General features: G+C 40.9%; 1 protein-coding gene and 1 long non-coding RNA gene across 2 annotated transcripts; one reads left to right on the forward strand and one right to left on the reverse strand.

Moving 5' to 3' along the window:
- Positions 1-2720: 2720 nt before the first annotated feature.
- LOC117495910 lies at positions 2721-3650 on the reverse strand. Its single transcript, XR_004557226.1, has 3 exons — positions 3545-3650; positions 3013-3150; positions 2721-2760 (listed from the first exon to the last, which is right to left on the reverse strand). It is a non-coding gene; the product is annotated as an uncharacterized LOC117495910 (long non-coding RNA).
- Positions 3651-5795: 2145 nt separating this feature from the next.
- LOC117495535 (ras-related protein Rab-5C-like) lies at positions 5796-13546 on the forward strand. Its single transcript, XM_034146810.1, has 5 exons — positions 5796-5814; positions 6502-6758; positions 8769-8891; positions 9579-9672; positions 11509-13546. The coding sequence occupies exons 1-5, from the start codon at positions 5796-5798 to the stop codon at positions 11622-11624; spliced, it is 609 nt and encodes a 202-aa protein (XP_034002701.1). The 3' UTR covers positions 11625-13546.
- Positions 13547-14655: the final 1109 nt, after the last annotated feature.

The following is a 14655-nucleotide window of genomic DNA, read 5'->3' on the forward strand; positions in this document are numbered from 1 at the left end:
AGATGTTCAAACGCCAGCCTCCCCAGCTTCAGAAGAAGCTCCCTGTCAGCCTCCGTCAGCTGCTGTGGACTCGTCTCATGTCCCGCTTCATACTTCTGCTTCTTCCTCTTGGTCTGGACCAGCAGGAAGTGTGAGTACATGTCAGTGAGGGTCTGGGGCAGCTCTCCTCTCTGGTCTGTAGTCAACATGTGGTCCAGAACTGCAGCAGTGATCCAGCAGAAGACTGGGATCAGACACATGATGTGGAGGCTCCTGGAGCTCTTGATGTGAGAGATGATTCTGCTGGACAGGTCTTCATCACTCGATCTCCTCCTGAAGTACTCCTCCTTCTGGGCGTCAGTGAAGCCTCGTACTTCTGTCACCCTGTCCACACACTCAGGAGGGATCTGATTGGCCGCTGCAGGTCTGGAAGTTATCCAGACGAGAGCCGAGGGAAGCAGCTTCCCCCTGATGAGGTTTGTCAGCAGCACGTTGACTGAGGACTGCTGTGAGACATCAGACACAACCTCATTGTTTCTGAAGTCCAGAGAAAGTCTGCTTTCATCCAGGCCGTCAAAGATGAGCAGCACTTTGCAGACAGCCAGCTGCTCTGCTGTGACCTTCTGTAAGGTTGGATGGAAAACATGGAGCAGCCTGAGAAGACTGTACTGCTCACCTTTGATCAGGTTCAGCTCCCTGAAGGAGAGCGGGATCACCAGACTGACATCTTGGTTTCCCAAACCCTCGGCCCAGTCCAGAGTGAACTTCTGCACTGAGAAGGTTTTTCCAACTCCAGCGACTCCGTTGGTCAGGACCGCTCTGATGAGAGTCTGTTGGTCAGGTAAGGCTTTAAAGATGTCCTGGCACTTGATTGGAGTGTCATGGAGGCTCTCTTTCTTGGAAGCTGTCTCCAGCTGCCTCACCTCATGTTGGGTATTAACCTCTTCACTCTGGCCTTGTGTGATGTAGAGCTCAGTGAAGATCCTGTTGAGGCTGGTTTCACTTTCATCAGTTCCTTCAGCCACACGTTCAAATCTCCTCCTCAGACTGAGCCTATGTTCATCTAAAACCTCCGGCAGACCACTATCTGCTGGAAGAGAAGGAAACAGGAGAGAATAAGAAAATGCTTTTGAGAATATAACAATAAAACTAATAAAAACAGACTGAGTTTAAATGTTTTATAAACATTTTAATGTCTTTGTTCTTCAACAGAATACCTAATAAAAAAAAAATGAACCAGGAAGAGGAATAAGACGCTGCATGAGTTCGGCCTCTTACCTCGTACAGAGCTGGTCTGACTGGCTGTCTGCAGGCCAGCTCTGGTTCTGGATCTTTCTCCACACTGGGGACAGGAGGGGTCTCCTGATGGAGGGCTCTGCTCCCAGTATGAGGTGATGCACTGTCTGCAGAACCAGTGTCCACAGCTGGTAGAGACTGGATCCTTCAGGACGTCCTGACACAGAGCACAGCTGGACAGATGCTCCTCCACAGGAACACCACTCTTCCTCTTCCCTCTGTGGAGAGGAACACATCCTTTATAGCACTTTACTTCAGAGGGGCTGATTCTCACCAAAGGTACAACAAGGGGGCACATTCTAGTTTGATATTTAAAAAAAGGTCTATATAATATATACCCTTGTGATCAGGTAGATAGCTTACAATTCACATGATCATAAAACCAGAGAGCATCCTGTCTGGATTCATCCCCCAGAGGAGCACATGTTCCCTGTATCTACACACACAGCTGTATTAACCTGGTACACTATAAACCCAACTTGCATAGAATCTGCTGTGAATTCATAGAAATAAACATATGGAAAGGATGCCTAAATAACAACAGAATGATACTGATTTGTAAAAAGCCTGAGTTAATGCTTTGTCAGGTCTGTCTCCAACACAACGAGCATAACATTTTTTAATGTTTTTTTCTGAAGAGATGGGTTTGATTAAAGCTAGGCTAACATTAGCTGCTCCATCAACACTCAGAGTAACTTCATGAAGTCATAAGTACAGCAGTGACTATATTGTTAGCACCACAGACAGTCTCTGGTTTATACAGGAACATGAATAACCCTGATTTAATATGAGCTGCTGTAGAGCTCTGTTCTCCTCTCTGATTCCCCTCAGACCGTCAGAGACCCCAGGAGCACAATCTCAACACTGACAGGTTTTTGTAACAGAGCGTCACAAACTTTACACTCAAGTTGAAATGTGTCACGCTGCACGAATACGCAGGTGATATGAATTTAACATCTTCACTTCCTTCGTGTTGCCAGGCACGGATCTGGGTCTTTGCATTGACTCTACATGTGATTTCACAAAACTCTGTTTTATCTGCTAATGCTAAATACAACCAGCTCACCAGGTTATCACTATTATTAATAAACATCTTAAAAAGACATATCATAGATATGCCCAAGTAGTTAAATAATGTTTTGGACAATATATATAGTTTTTTAAATCAGTATTTATCAACATTGTTGCTATTTAAAACCATTTTATACACAGATACAATGATAATATAATTGCATATTGAAATATCCTGAGATAATGTTAGCTTACTCTGCTGCGTTTGTCCTTTACAAACTGCTCACATGATATCATTAAAGAACAGTTTAATATATTACATTACATCAAAACTGGATCCTCTTCAGGTCAGTTTACAGGAGAGACTCTTACTTTGTGTCTGAGGGTCCAGGTTCATTACTGAACCATAGAGGTTCCCCCATAGACCGGTCACTCTTCAGAGACCACATGGAGACCGTAGACTCTGCTCTCTGTCTGTGGAAACAACACATGTTTTAAACATTATTAGTTTATTTAAAGAGCAGCTTTTGATCTATGACTGTTCACCTAATTAAAGATCTTTAGAGTTGTTGAGTCGTGATTGTGGGTTTCTGTTGTTAAAATTCATTCGAGTGTGAAACGTTTTACATATTTGCATTTTATTTGCTTAAAGTGGACCTATCATGCTATATTTAAATGACAACAAACTGGATCCTCTTCAGGTCAGTTTACAGTAGAAACTCTTACTTTGTGTCTGAGGGTCCAGGTTCATTACCGAAGACTGGAGGAAGGATGCCCATAGACCGGTCACTCTTCAGAGACAGACCGCTGGAGACTGAAGATTTGTCCTCTTCCTCATCTTTTAAATCACTCATCTTCTTCAGTCTGAGAGAACACACACACACACACACACATACACACACACACACACACACACACACACACACACACACACACACACACACACACACACACACACACACACACACACACACACAACCATCTTAATAATAAACTTGGTTAAAACACATGAAATCAGTCAGACTTCAGGCCGTTCTCCATTTTGACTGCGCTGGGCTGTCACATGTTATAACTGTTGTAACTGTTGTTGTAACTCTGACGAATCAGAAAACAGGAAATAACAAAAGTGTACAACACTTGCAGAAGTCTCATGGACTCTAGGACGCAGATTGTTAACCAATAAGTTATTTTTTGACATCCAGTTTGACAGAGTAAATAATAAATGTGTTGAAAAGCAGATCCTAGTGTTAACACTCACCCTGTTGTTCTCCTCCTGTCGAGCTGTAAAATGGCGTCTGGCAGTCTGACAAGTCTGACTTCCTACTTTCACTTCCCTCTCTGTCTACAGCTCCTCCCTCTGATTCATAACCAGCCTTATCAGCTGAAGCAGTTCACATACAGGGACTTTGTTCAGTGAGATAGAAAAACACATGCAGCTAAAAACAAGCTCAACAAAGTTATCAAAAGGACACAACATCCACACCTCAGCGTCCATAGGATATAATTCCATCTGCTTTATATAACAAACAATGAACAGCGACTTAAATAAAAACACAAGGCTACATTTAACTAATTTACAAGATGTGCCAAAATCAGGGCTGAAATAGAGATGTCACCTCTAGCAAGTGTTTTAAATAGGAGGAAAAGTGTTTTAAATAGGGGCAGAGAAACGAGAGAATAAGGCTGCAGCACCTCACTGAAAAGTGTTTTAAATAGGAGGAAAGTGTGCAGGGATGCTCAAATTCGTGTTCATGCAGCCTCTAAATAATGGTATTACTGATTAAAAATCATTTCTAGGACAGAAAGTATTTTAAAAGTGAGAAAAACTATTTTAAATGGCTTAAAAAGCACCAAGTGATTTAAGTGCAGTTCCAAGTTTCCCCACAGGAGGGCTCCAGGGAGCGCATCACCCGACATGAGCACAATGCATTAACAGTAGAAAATACGATAAATAAAGGCAAATCAATTGATTTAAAGTGCAGGGAGGCTCCGCACCAGACACAGGTACATTCCTACATCCCCACAATAGTGACACTGATGGTTTAAAGTAGTTTCTGCGGGGAAAAGTGCAGATGAGGTAATTTGGGTATTTTGGGCAAAACACTTCACCCAACCCTGTATATATATATATACATAGTAATGTTTTGAAGGAACTTGATAAATGATTAGCTATTCTCAAGTTTCATTGCTGCTTATCTGCCAATTGCACAATTTCAACGGCATATATATATATATATATATATATATATATATATATATATATATATATATATATATATATATATACGCCGTTAAAAACTGCAATATATACCTGGCTGCTAAATCCTCAGAACTGTTACAGGATGTGTATTTTGTAAATTGTATAACTTTTTATTTTATTATATTTTTTTATCATATCACTTTTTTTTTTTACTTTAAATACTTTTTTTTGCATGTAACATATGTAACATTAAGCTGTCAGTGGCTCTTTTCTGCTGTAACAACATACATGTCCCCTCTGTGGGACTAATAAAGGTTTTCTGATTCAGATCTGATTCTGAACTACGATGCTCAACAGCTCGCTTAACGGAACTTTGACGCTGGTATCAGTTTGGTTTCCCACCAATCACGGGAGTATTGTGTATAGAAAGTGTTGAGTTATATTTCTTTACACCTTACATCCATGAAGGCAACATGACAGAGGGAGGCCTGTCACTCAGGATGCAAAACTACTCTTTGGTAAGCCCCGCCCCCCCAAAGCAACATCAGGGCCAAAAGTTTGAGAGCGAAAAAAACAGTGAAACCTGAAAAAAGAAGATTTGAAACTGAAAAAATAATTGTTTGGAATCTGAAGACGGAAAATCTGCAACTGAAAAAAAGAAGGATTCAAATATCAAAATATGTATAAAAGGAGTGGAGCTGTCTTTTTATGAAAAGTAATTAAGCTCGCTCCGACTTCTTTCTCTTTTTTTTATCGAAAAAAGCGAACTATTCAGTCAGACAGCAATTTATTATAAAAGTAAAACAAGTACAATTTCAAGCACTTTAACCAAAATCCAAGCACTTTAACCAACATTCAAGCACTTTAACCAAAATCCAAGCACTTTAACCAAAATTCAAGCACTTTATCCAAAATTCAAGCACTTTATCCAACATGCAAGCACTTTTCAAACCGGGAAAACACCACATGAAATTTCAAGCATTTTCAAGGATTTCCAGCACCCGTACGAACCCTGTCTGTCTTTTTTATTACAGTCATTGAAAGTGGCAAAAAATTACAAATATAGATTTTTTTTATACTGGTTGATATTTTTGCTACACTACACAAATTAAGGCCCACTTCAACTTAAGTTGAATAATGAGCAGCAGCTATACACTCTCACATTATTTGAAACACATGCTTTATATGGGAATGATGTTAAATTGCATTGTCTCCCTATCAAATCAAATACAAATAAAAATCTCCAGCCTTCCTTATAAAACTCTTATCTCCAGACTTTAATGATGCACTGGAGGAGGCACTTCCTGCCATGAGGAAGAGGGTAAAGTGTACGTAATATAATCTTTCACCAACATATATACCTGTGACTTCTTCCCTCAGATAAAACAGAGTGAAGAGACGCCAGCGTGTGTGTTTGTGTGTGTGTGTGTGTGTGTGTGTGTGTGTGTGTGTGTGTGTGTGTGTGTGTGTGTGTGTGTGTGTGTGTGTGTGTGTGTTAATAGGTCTGATAAAATACGCTTATCTTCATATTGCGACAATATTGCAGGGTTGACTATTTATTGTATACGCAGAATACCTACTGTGTACTTTTGGCAATGACAATCTTAAGGTCCAGGCTTTTCCAACAATGCAACATGCAATACACTTACAACATAAAAGAAAAAGACGTAAAATGTGTGCATATGACACAATAGTGCAAGTTAAAATGCATGTAAAAAAGAACAACATAACAAAGATTGTAAAATGAACTACAGTGGAATGAAATACTGCCTGTTGTCATAAAATATAAATATGTGTGGATTGTAAACAGATGTGTGTACTGTAAATAAATGAAGGGGAAGACACTTGGCAGAGCTCAGGAAATTACATGTTTTAATCCAAGTACCATTCATCCACTCATGTGCCCAATACTTCACAAGACTTTCACTTAACCTTTGAATAAGGTAAGGGTTCTGAATAGTATGGTTAGAGTGAAAATGTAGAGAGCTAGCGAGCTTACGCCTGGATAAATGAAGCTGGGTTTATACTGCACCAGTTTGTAAGCTGCTATGGTTTTGCTGTTGTGGTTCAAAGGTTTGAAGAGCACCTGGTAACTTGTCATTTCCCTCCTTCTCGCTCAGCGGCGTTCCTGGCTCAGTCGGTGTGTTTAGACGACACCACAGTGAAGTTTGAGATCTGGGACACGGCGGGACAGGAGCGCTACCACAGCCTCGCCCCCATGTACTACAGAGGAGCTCAGGCCGCCATCGTGGTCTTCGACATCACCAAGCCGGTACAGTATACACAGATTACATCCACAGAATGAAGTAAATCAATAAAGTATCTCTGATTCTTTTGAGGCGAGAACTTGCATCGCTAGTATATCATTAGTTATAAAACATCCCAGACAACCAGGTATTAATATTAATATATCAGTATACTACACATCTCATTGAGGAGCAGTTTGTCCTCTAACTGCTGATAAAAGCTTCCGATATTCATGTTTTGTTCAAGCACACATTCTCTGACCTCTGTACCTGGTGTTTACCTGTGTATATAGAAATGTATACACAGAAGCAACGTCTTACAGACATACATGAACAAAATAACAGAAAGCAAAGCATGACAAACAAGGACAAACCACGTACAGTCTGTTAAGTAAAATGCATGAAGTAATACATCCAATCATACAGTTTGATAGACAGTAGTGTCTAATAGATCAGTTTCATCAATAACAAGAGCAGCTGAAAGTGAGATGAGAATGCTGAAACGTACCCAATGATGACAGGGATCTGATAGCAGCAGGTCAAGTATTCCAGTCTGTTGGGGCTTTGAACATCAACGCTCTTCTGACAATACATTTGTTTGCAGAGGGGACAGAGAAATACATCTGGACAGAGTGTCTAACTTGATAATTTGACGAGTAAGGTTCAAAATACTGCTTTAAATAAAGGGGATAGTTCAAGTTAATGCAAAGCATTCTCTGACCTCTGACCTCTGTACCTGGTGTTTACCTGTGTGTTGTAGTTTCTCCGACATCTGTCCTCTGTACCTGGTGTTTACCTGTGTGTTGTAGTTTCTCTGTCCTCTGTCCTCTGTACCTGGTGTTTACCTGTGTGTTGTAGTTTCTCTGACCTCTGTCCTCTGTACCTGGTGTTTACCTGTGTGTTGTTAGTTTCTCTGACCTCTGTACCTGGTGTTTACCTGTGTGTTGTTAGTTTCTCTGACCTCTGTCCTCTGTACCTGGTGTTTACCTGTGTGTTGTTAGTTTCTCTGACCTCTGTGAGTTTTACCTGAGGCCTGTACTACGAATCCAGTTCAACATACCCTGGATATGTTTGAGTTACCCGGCTTAACTAACCCAAAACAAACGCGATCATGCATACAGTATGTGACACTGTGAGTGTTGCACGGCCAGATACGGCTCAAGAAGCTGACTCAAATAAGGAAATATATGATACATTATGATGTGATATGATATGAATGATAATGGGACACATCGACGTCTGCACTCACAGTGCCGCGGACTGTACTTAATGTTACTCTGATCCGGTTACTTATGTCGTGGCAGATATTTAAGTAAGCTTTCTTAACGCTAATGTTATAATAGTCAGATTGCTCTGAAGATGGGAGGGGATATTCTATTAATGTTCACGTTCACACAGTCAGTTGATTTTTGCCGGCCGTCTTTCCTGCAACGGCAGTTTTTCTGTATTTCCTCTATCCTGTAATATGACTTGATCGCTTTAAACTCCGCACACGGAGCTCTGATTGGTCAGCAGGGGGTGCTTTCACTGAGTTGATCTCTTAGCCTGGAACCTAACCTGCTCCGGACCAGGCTAGCCATTCAGCATAAGTTACCATGGAGATCTAGCCCGGTAAGAAGAGAACCAGCGTCGTAGGACCGGAAACCCAGAGTTTTCCCTGAAGTTAGCTCGCTAAGTGGAAATCCGGCTTCGTAGTACAGGCCTCAGGTGTTTACCTGTGTGTTGTAGTTTCTCTGACCTCTGTCCTCTGTACCTGGTGTTTACCTGTGTGTTGTAGTTTCTTTGACCTCTGACCTCTGTACCTGGTGTTTACCTGTGTGTTGTAGTTTCTCTGTCCTCTGTACCTGGTGTTTACCTGTGTGTTGTAGTTTCTCTGACCTCTGTCCTCTGTACCTGGTGTTTACCTGTGTGTTGTAGTTTCTCTGACCTCTGTACCTGGTGTTTACCTGTGTGTTGTAGTTTCTCTGACCTCTGTCCTCTGTACCTGGTGTTTACCTGTGTGTTGTAGTTTCTCTGACCTCCTGCTGTGTGTTTAGGACACCTTTGAGCGAGCGAAGGCCTGGGTGAAGGAGCTGCAGAGGCAGGCCAGTCCCAACATCGTGATCGCTCTGGCTGGGAACAAGGCGGACCTGGCAGAGAGGAGACTAGTGGAGTACGAGGTAACAAGCTCCCGTCATGTTGTGAATATCCTCATAAATATAAAAAATACCCTGATTTAAAGAGCCAAAGATCACTTTTTTAAAACATATTCATAATGGAGAATATGTTGATTACACAATGTCATAGTTGTAGAATAATTACACTGTCAGCGTTTGGATTGGTTCCCTTTAAGCCTTACTTTCACTTTATAATTCTGCTACTGGGTTAGATCTCCCTTTTACAATTAAAGTCCTCTTTATGCACCATAGACTGTATGGACCTCTAGACATATATAAACGTGTTTCTTAACAAAATGTAAGGTCAAGTCAGTCCTGTAGGTTTTATGGTCATTTTAAACCTTTTTTTCCCATATTTTCTAACAATTTTTGGGATAATATTGTGACAATATATGCTAATTTTGTCCTTTGCCTGTCTATGATAGCTTCTGTTTACAATTAAACAACAAGATAAGAGAACAGGGCACAACCTTTTGTTTTACTATATCTAATTGGCTGCATTCAAATACAGGTGGTAAAGTCCGTAAGAGTCAGCGTCTGCCTGGCTAATTAAAAACAGAAACTGTATTCGAGGCACAAGTCAGAGCTTTGTGTAGTGTCGTCATGGGTCACGCTCCAGAGAGGGTTATTTGGTTTTGTAAGTGTTTAAACTGACTTTATATCTGCATGTGTGTGTGTTGTATGAAAAAGGACGCCCAGACGTACGCTGAAGACACCGGCTTGCTCTTCATGGAGACCTCTGCTAAAACAGCCATGAACGTCAATGAGCTCTTCCTGGCTATTGGTGAGTTTCCTGTCATTTACACGAGACTTGTAGATAGTAAAAATACTTAAAAAATGAATTTTTACTAGTTACCAAAAATCAAAGGTGCACAACCAAGCTCGTGAAAACTTAAGAAAATAGATATTGACATTATTTTGACCTTAAAATATAAAAAAAAAAACGTTTGTTAGTTTGTGAAGTGACTCTGTTGGTTATTTTAACAAAGGAGAGGACTCTTTAAAGTAGAGACACTACATACTGATATACACCTGAACATCAGCAGGAGAGGACTCTTTAAAGTAGAGACACTACATACTGATATACACCTGAACATCAGCAGGAGAGGACTCTTTAAAGTAGAGACACTACATACTGATATACACCTGAACATCAGCAGGAGAGGACTCTTTAAAGTAGAGACACTCCATACTGATATACACCTGAACATCAGCAGGAGAGGACTCTTTAAAGTAGAGACACTACATACTGATATACACCTGAACATCAGCAGGAGAGGACTCTTTAAAGTAGAGACACTACATACTGATACACACCTGAACATCAGCAGGAGAGGACTCTTTAAAGTAGAGACACTACATACTGATATACACCTGAACATCAGCAGGAGAGGACTCTTTAAAGTAGAGACACTACATACTGATATACACCTGAACATCAGCAGGAGAGGACTCTTTAAAGTAGAGACACTCCATACTGATATACACCTGAACATCAGCAGGAGAGGACTCTTTAAAGTAGAGACACTACATACTGATGTACACCTGAACATCAGCAGGAGAGGACTCTTTAAAGTAGAGACACTACATACTGATATACACCTGAACATCAGCAGGAGAGGACTCTTTAAAGTAGAGACACTACATACTGATATACACCTGAACATCAGCAGGAGAGGACTCTTTAAAGTAGAGACACTACATACTGATATACACCTGAACATCAGCAGGAGAGGACTCTTTAAAGTAGAGACACTACATACTGATATACACCTGAACATCAGCAGGAGAGGACTCTTTAAAGTAGAGACACTACATACTGATATACACCTGAACATCAGCAGGAGAGGACTCTTTAAAGTAGAGACACTACATACTGATATACACCTGAACATCAGCAGGAGAGGACTCTTTAAAGTGGAGACACTACATACTGATATACACCTGAACATCAGCAGGAGAGGACTCTTTAAAGTAGAGACACTACATACTGATATACACCTGAACATCAGCAGGAGAGGACTCTTTAAAGTAGAGACACTACATACTGATATACACCTGGACATCAGCAGGAGAGGACTCTTTAAAGTAGAGACACTACATACTGATATACACCTGAACATCATCAGGAGAGGACTCTTTAAAGTAGAGACTCTACATACTGATATACAACCTGAACATCAGCAGGAGAGGACTCTTTAAAGTAGAGACACTACATACTGATATACACCTGAACATCAGCAGGAGAAGACTCTTTAAACTAAAGGTTTGTATGTCAAAACACTGCTTAGTCTATTAAAGCAAAAAAGATCCAAAAACAGACCCTCTGAACATGTGATTTTTGCCCTCAAAATATCAAGATATATAAAACGTTGTTATTTTTTCTTGAATTAGTATTTATTTCATTGGTGGATATTTTCGCTCTCTGATTACTTTCTATATGCAAAGTGAGTCTGGTGTTCATTTTGGTTTCTATGCCAACACAAACCTGCAAAACCAAGTTGCAAACCTTTTTGTTAATTCTTCATGAATGAGTATTGGGTTAGTACTTTCTAGCAACAAAGTCTGAGTCTGGTGTTAATGTTGGTTTCTATGTCAACACATTTCTGTCCTAATGCAGCAAAAAAGATGCCAAAAACAGACACCCAGAACCCCACACATGCAGCGCGACACCGGGGAGTGAACCTCCAGGATCCGGACGCCCACTCCAACCGAGCCTGCTGCGGGGGGAACTAAACCCCCACGAGTCTGAACCCCACCCTCCACACCACCTCCACCCTGAAACCATCCTGAAACCATCCTGTCTCCTTCCACCAACAAACAGGGGGAACTGAAGCGGAGAAAATCCACTCTCCCCCCCTCCATTCATCCTCCAGACAGAAACTAAAGGAGAGGAAACGAGGAAAGGAAGAGTCGGAGGAGTTGTGACCCACTCACTGAGATTTGGAGAGGGGAGGGTAGACTGAGAGGAGGAAGATATAAAGAAGACAGTTGAAAGCCTGTTGTAGTATTTAGCACTAATTGTGATTTCTTCTTGCATCGTTTCAAAAATGCACAAAACAAGCAGCACCCAAAAAAGGGCCAAAACAAGGAAGCCAAACTGTTAGGATGAGACTGCTTATCTTCGTCTTCTTCAGCGCTGTGCACGCTTGCTTTGCCTCCTCCTAGTGAACCACATCCTGCTGTGTATAGCGACACATATTGTAGCCCTGGAATGATACCATAGTGTGTAAATCCCTGCCTGACCTTCCCTGGTGTCGCCGGCACACTTTGCCCAACATAAATCCATCTGTACATATTTATTGTCCCGTGTTTTGACAAAGGCTCTCCTTCCTCCTCTCGTCCCTCACACTTTAAGATGGCTGATTTCACATCATGTTTGATACATTTGGTCCCACAGACTTGCTCGCTTAACGAGAGATCGCTGAAGTGCCGTGTTCCTGAAACATTTTGGGTTTGCTTGAGAAGAAGTGTGAAGACATCTGGAGCTCTTTGCAGCAACTATATAGGACTTGAGCTGGAGTGTGTGTGTGTGTCACACATGTCACACACAAGTCACTTGACTTTAATGTTTAACTAATGACTTACCTGTAGCAAAGAACCAATCCCTCACACTGAAAGAAAGTCATATTGTATCCAATACAATCCTTACTGTCCCTGTAATTAATACACAGCTTTAAGGGACAGTACACCCCCAAAATAACACTTTTTTTAGATACTTAAAAACTGTCTCTATCCAGAAATCATGCCCAAGTTATTCAAGCAGTTTCATTTATGATCTGTCGACCGTATCACCGTGCAAAGAGGAAGCGTGCACGTACTCTTTGAGAGGCTGCTTCTTCCTTATTGGTTTAGTTTGGTAAAATGAAAATAGCTCCCGCATGAAACTGCTCTCAAAATGGTCTGTGGACTATTTTGAGAAACTAGGTCATGAGCTAGGTCTTGAGCGCTCAAAGGAATCTAAATGGATGAATTGCACTACAGGTACAATGGAAAATATGTGTTTTTGATTTTGGGGTCCCATTTACATCTTAATTGTTGTACCATTACACTAAGTGATGGGGCTAAGTGTAACAGCATGGAACGTGTAAGTCCATCTCTGCCCGGATGAAGTTATTGGCATTAGATAAATGATTTATTGGGGAAGGAATGAAAGGCAGGAGGATTAAAAAAAGGAGAAATTCTGCCCATCTTGTGTTTCTTACGTGTCCTGCATCTGTCCCTCGTCCTAAGGCTAAGCTGTTGGTGAATCATAGTGACCTGAAATTGTTTAACTTATTCATTTAGCTTACATTAATATGATGCTCTTAACACAGAGCCGTGTGCTTGGCTGAAGAAAATGAGGAAGAGATTTGATGAAAACACAAAAAAAGAAAAAAACAGAAGTGCCTATTCCCAGTTTTCTTTTTCTGTGCCTCGTGTGTGTGCTTCGTAGGCGACGTGCAGGAACACCCATTGTCCTTTTTGCTTGTACTATAAACGGATACATTAACAGCACCCTGTCATTAGGCTTTACTGTACTGGCTCTTTGTGTGGATGGAAAGAGATCTTGTTGAATACACTGTATGTGAAATATTACTGTCTTCATTTGAAGGAAGGTGGATGTTGATTTTAGCAGAGCACTCTTGGAATGGATCATTAAAAAAAAACAGACTCAATCGATGTTGATTTAAACAAGTGTTGAAAAAAGGGTCTTTTGCTCTGCTTGATTTTCAGCGTACTTGAAGAACAACGCCATGATTTGTTCTTCCCACCCAGGACCCTAACGGCTCGTTATGTTCACTCATTCATTCTTCAGTGATCACATGTAGGCTCAGTGTTCTGTGCAATTAAAAAAGACTTGGTTTGTCATCAGCACTTTGAGGATGTTTAGTGTTCAATAAAGCTGTGAATGGCGCTTGGAGTGCAGGATGATGATCCCTTTTATTTCACTTTCCTGTAGTGTGTTAGAGAGGTTTTAGTCACTTTGTTTACTTCTGATATACACCTGAACATCAGCAGGAGAGGACTCTTTAAAGTAGAGACACTACATACTGATATACACCTGAACATCAGCAGGAGAGGACTCTTTAAAGTAGAGACACTACGTTCTGATATACACCTGAACATCAGCAGGAGAGGACTCTTTAAAGTAGAGACACTACATACTGATATACACATGAACATCAGCAGGAGAGGACTCTTTAAAGTAGAGACACTACATACTGATATACACCTGAACATCAGCAGGAGAGGACTCTTTAAAGTAGAGACACTACATACTGATATACACCTGAACATCAGCAGGAGAGGACTCTTTAAAGTAGAGACACTACTTACTGATATACACCTGAACATCAGCAGGAGAGGACTCTTTAAAGTAGAGACACTACATACTGATATACACCTGAACATCAGCAGGAGAGGACTCTTTAAAGTAGAGACACTACATACTGATATACACATGAACATCAGCAGGAGAGGACTCTTTAAAGTAGAGACACTACATACTGATATACACCTGAACATCAGCAGGAGAGGACTCTTTAAAGTAGAGACACTACTTACTGATATACACCTGAACATCAGCAGGAGAGGACTCTTTAAAGTAGAGACACTACATACTGATATACACCTGAACATCAGCAGGAGAGGACTCTTTAAAGTAGAGACACTACATACTGATATACACATGAACATCAGCAGGAGAGGACTCTTTAAAGTAGAGACACTACATACTGATATACACCTGAACATCAGCAGGAGAGGACTCTTTAAAGTAGAGACA

The sequence above is a fragment of the Trematomus bernacchii genome, unplaced genomic scaffold (assembly GCF_902827165.1).
Source record: "Trematomus bernacchii unplaced genomic scaffold, fTreBer1.1, whole genome shotgun sequence".
NCBI classification, from domain to species: Eukaryota; Metazoa; Chordata; class Actinopteri; order Perciformes; family Nototheniidae; genus Trematomus; species Trematomus bernacchii.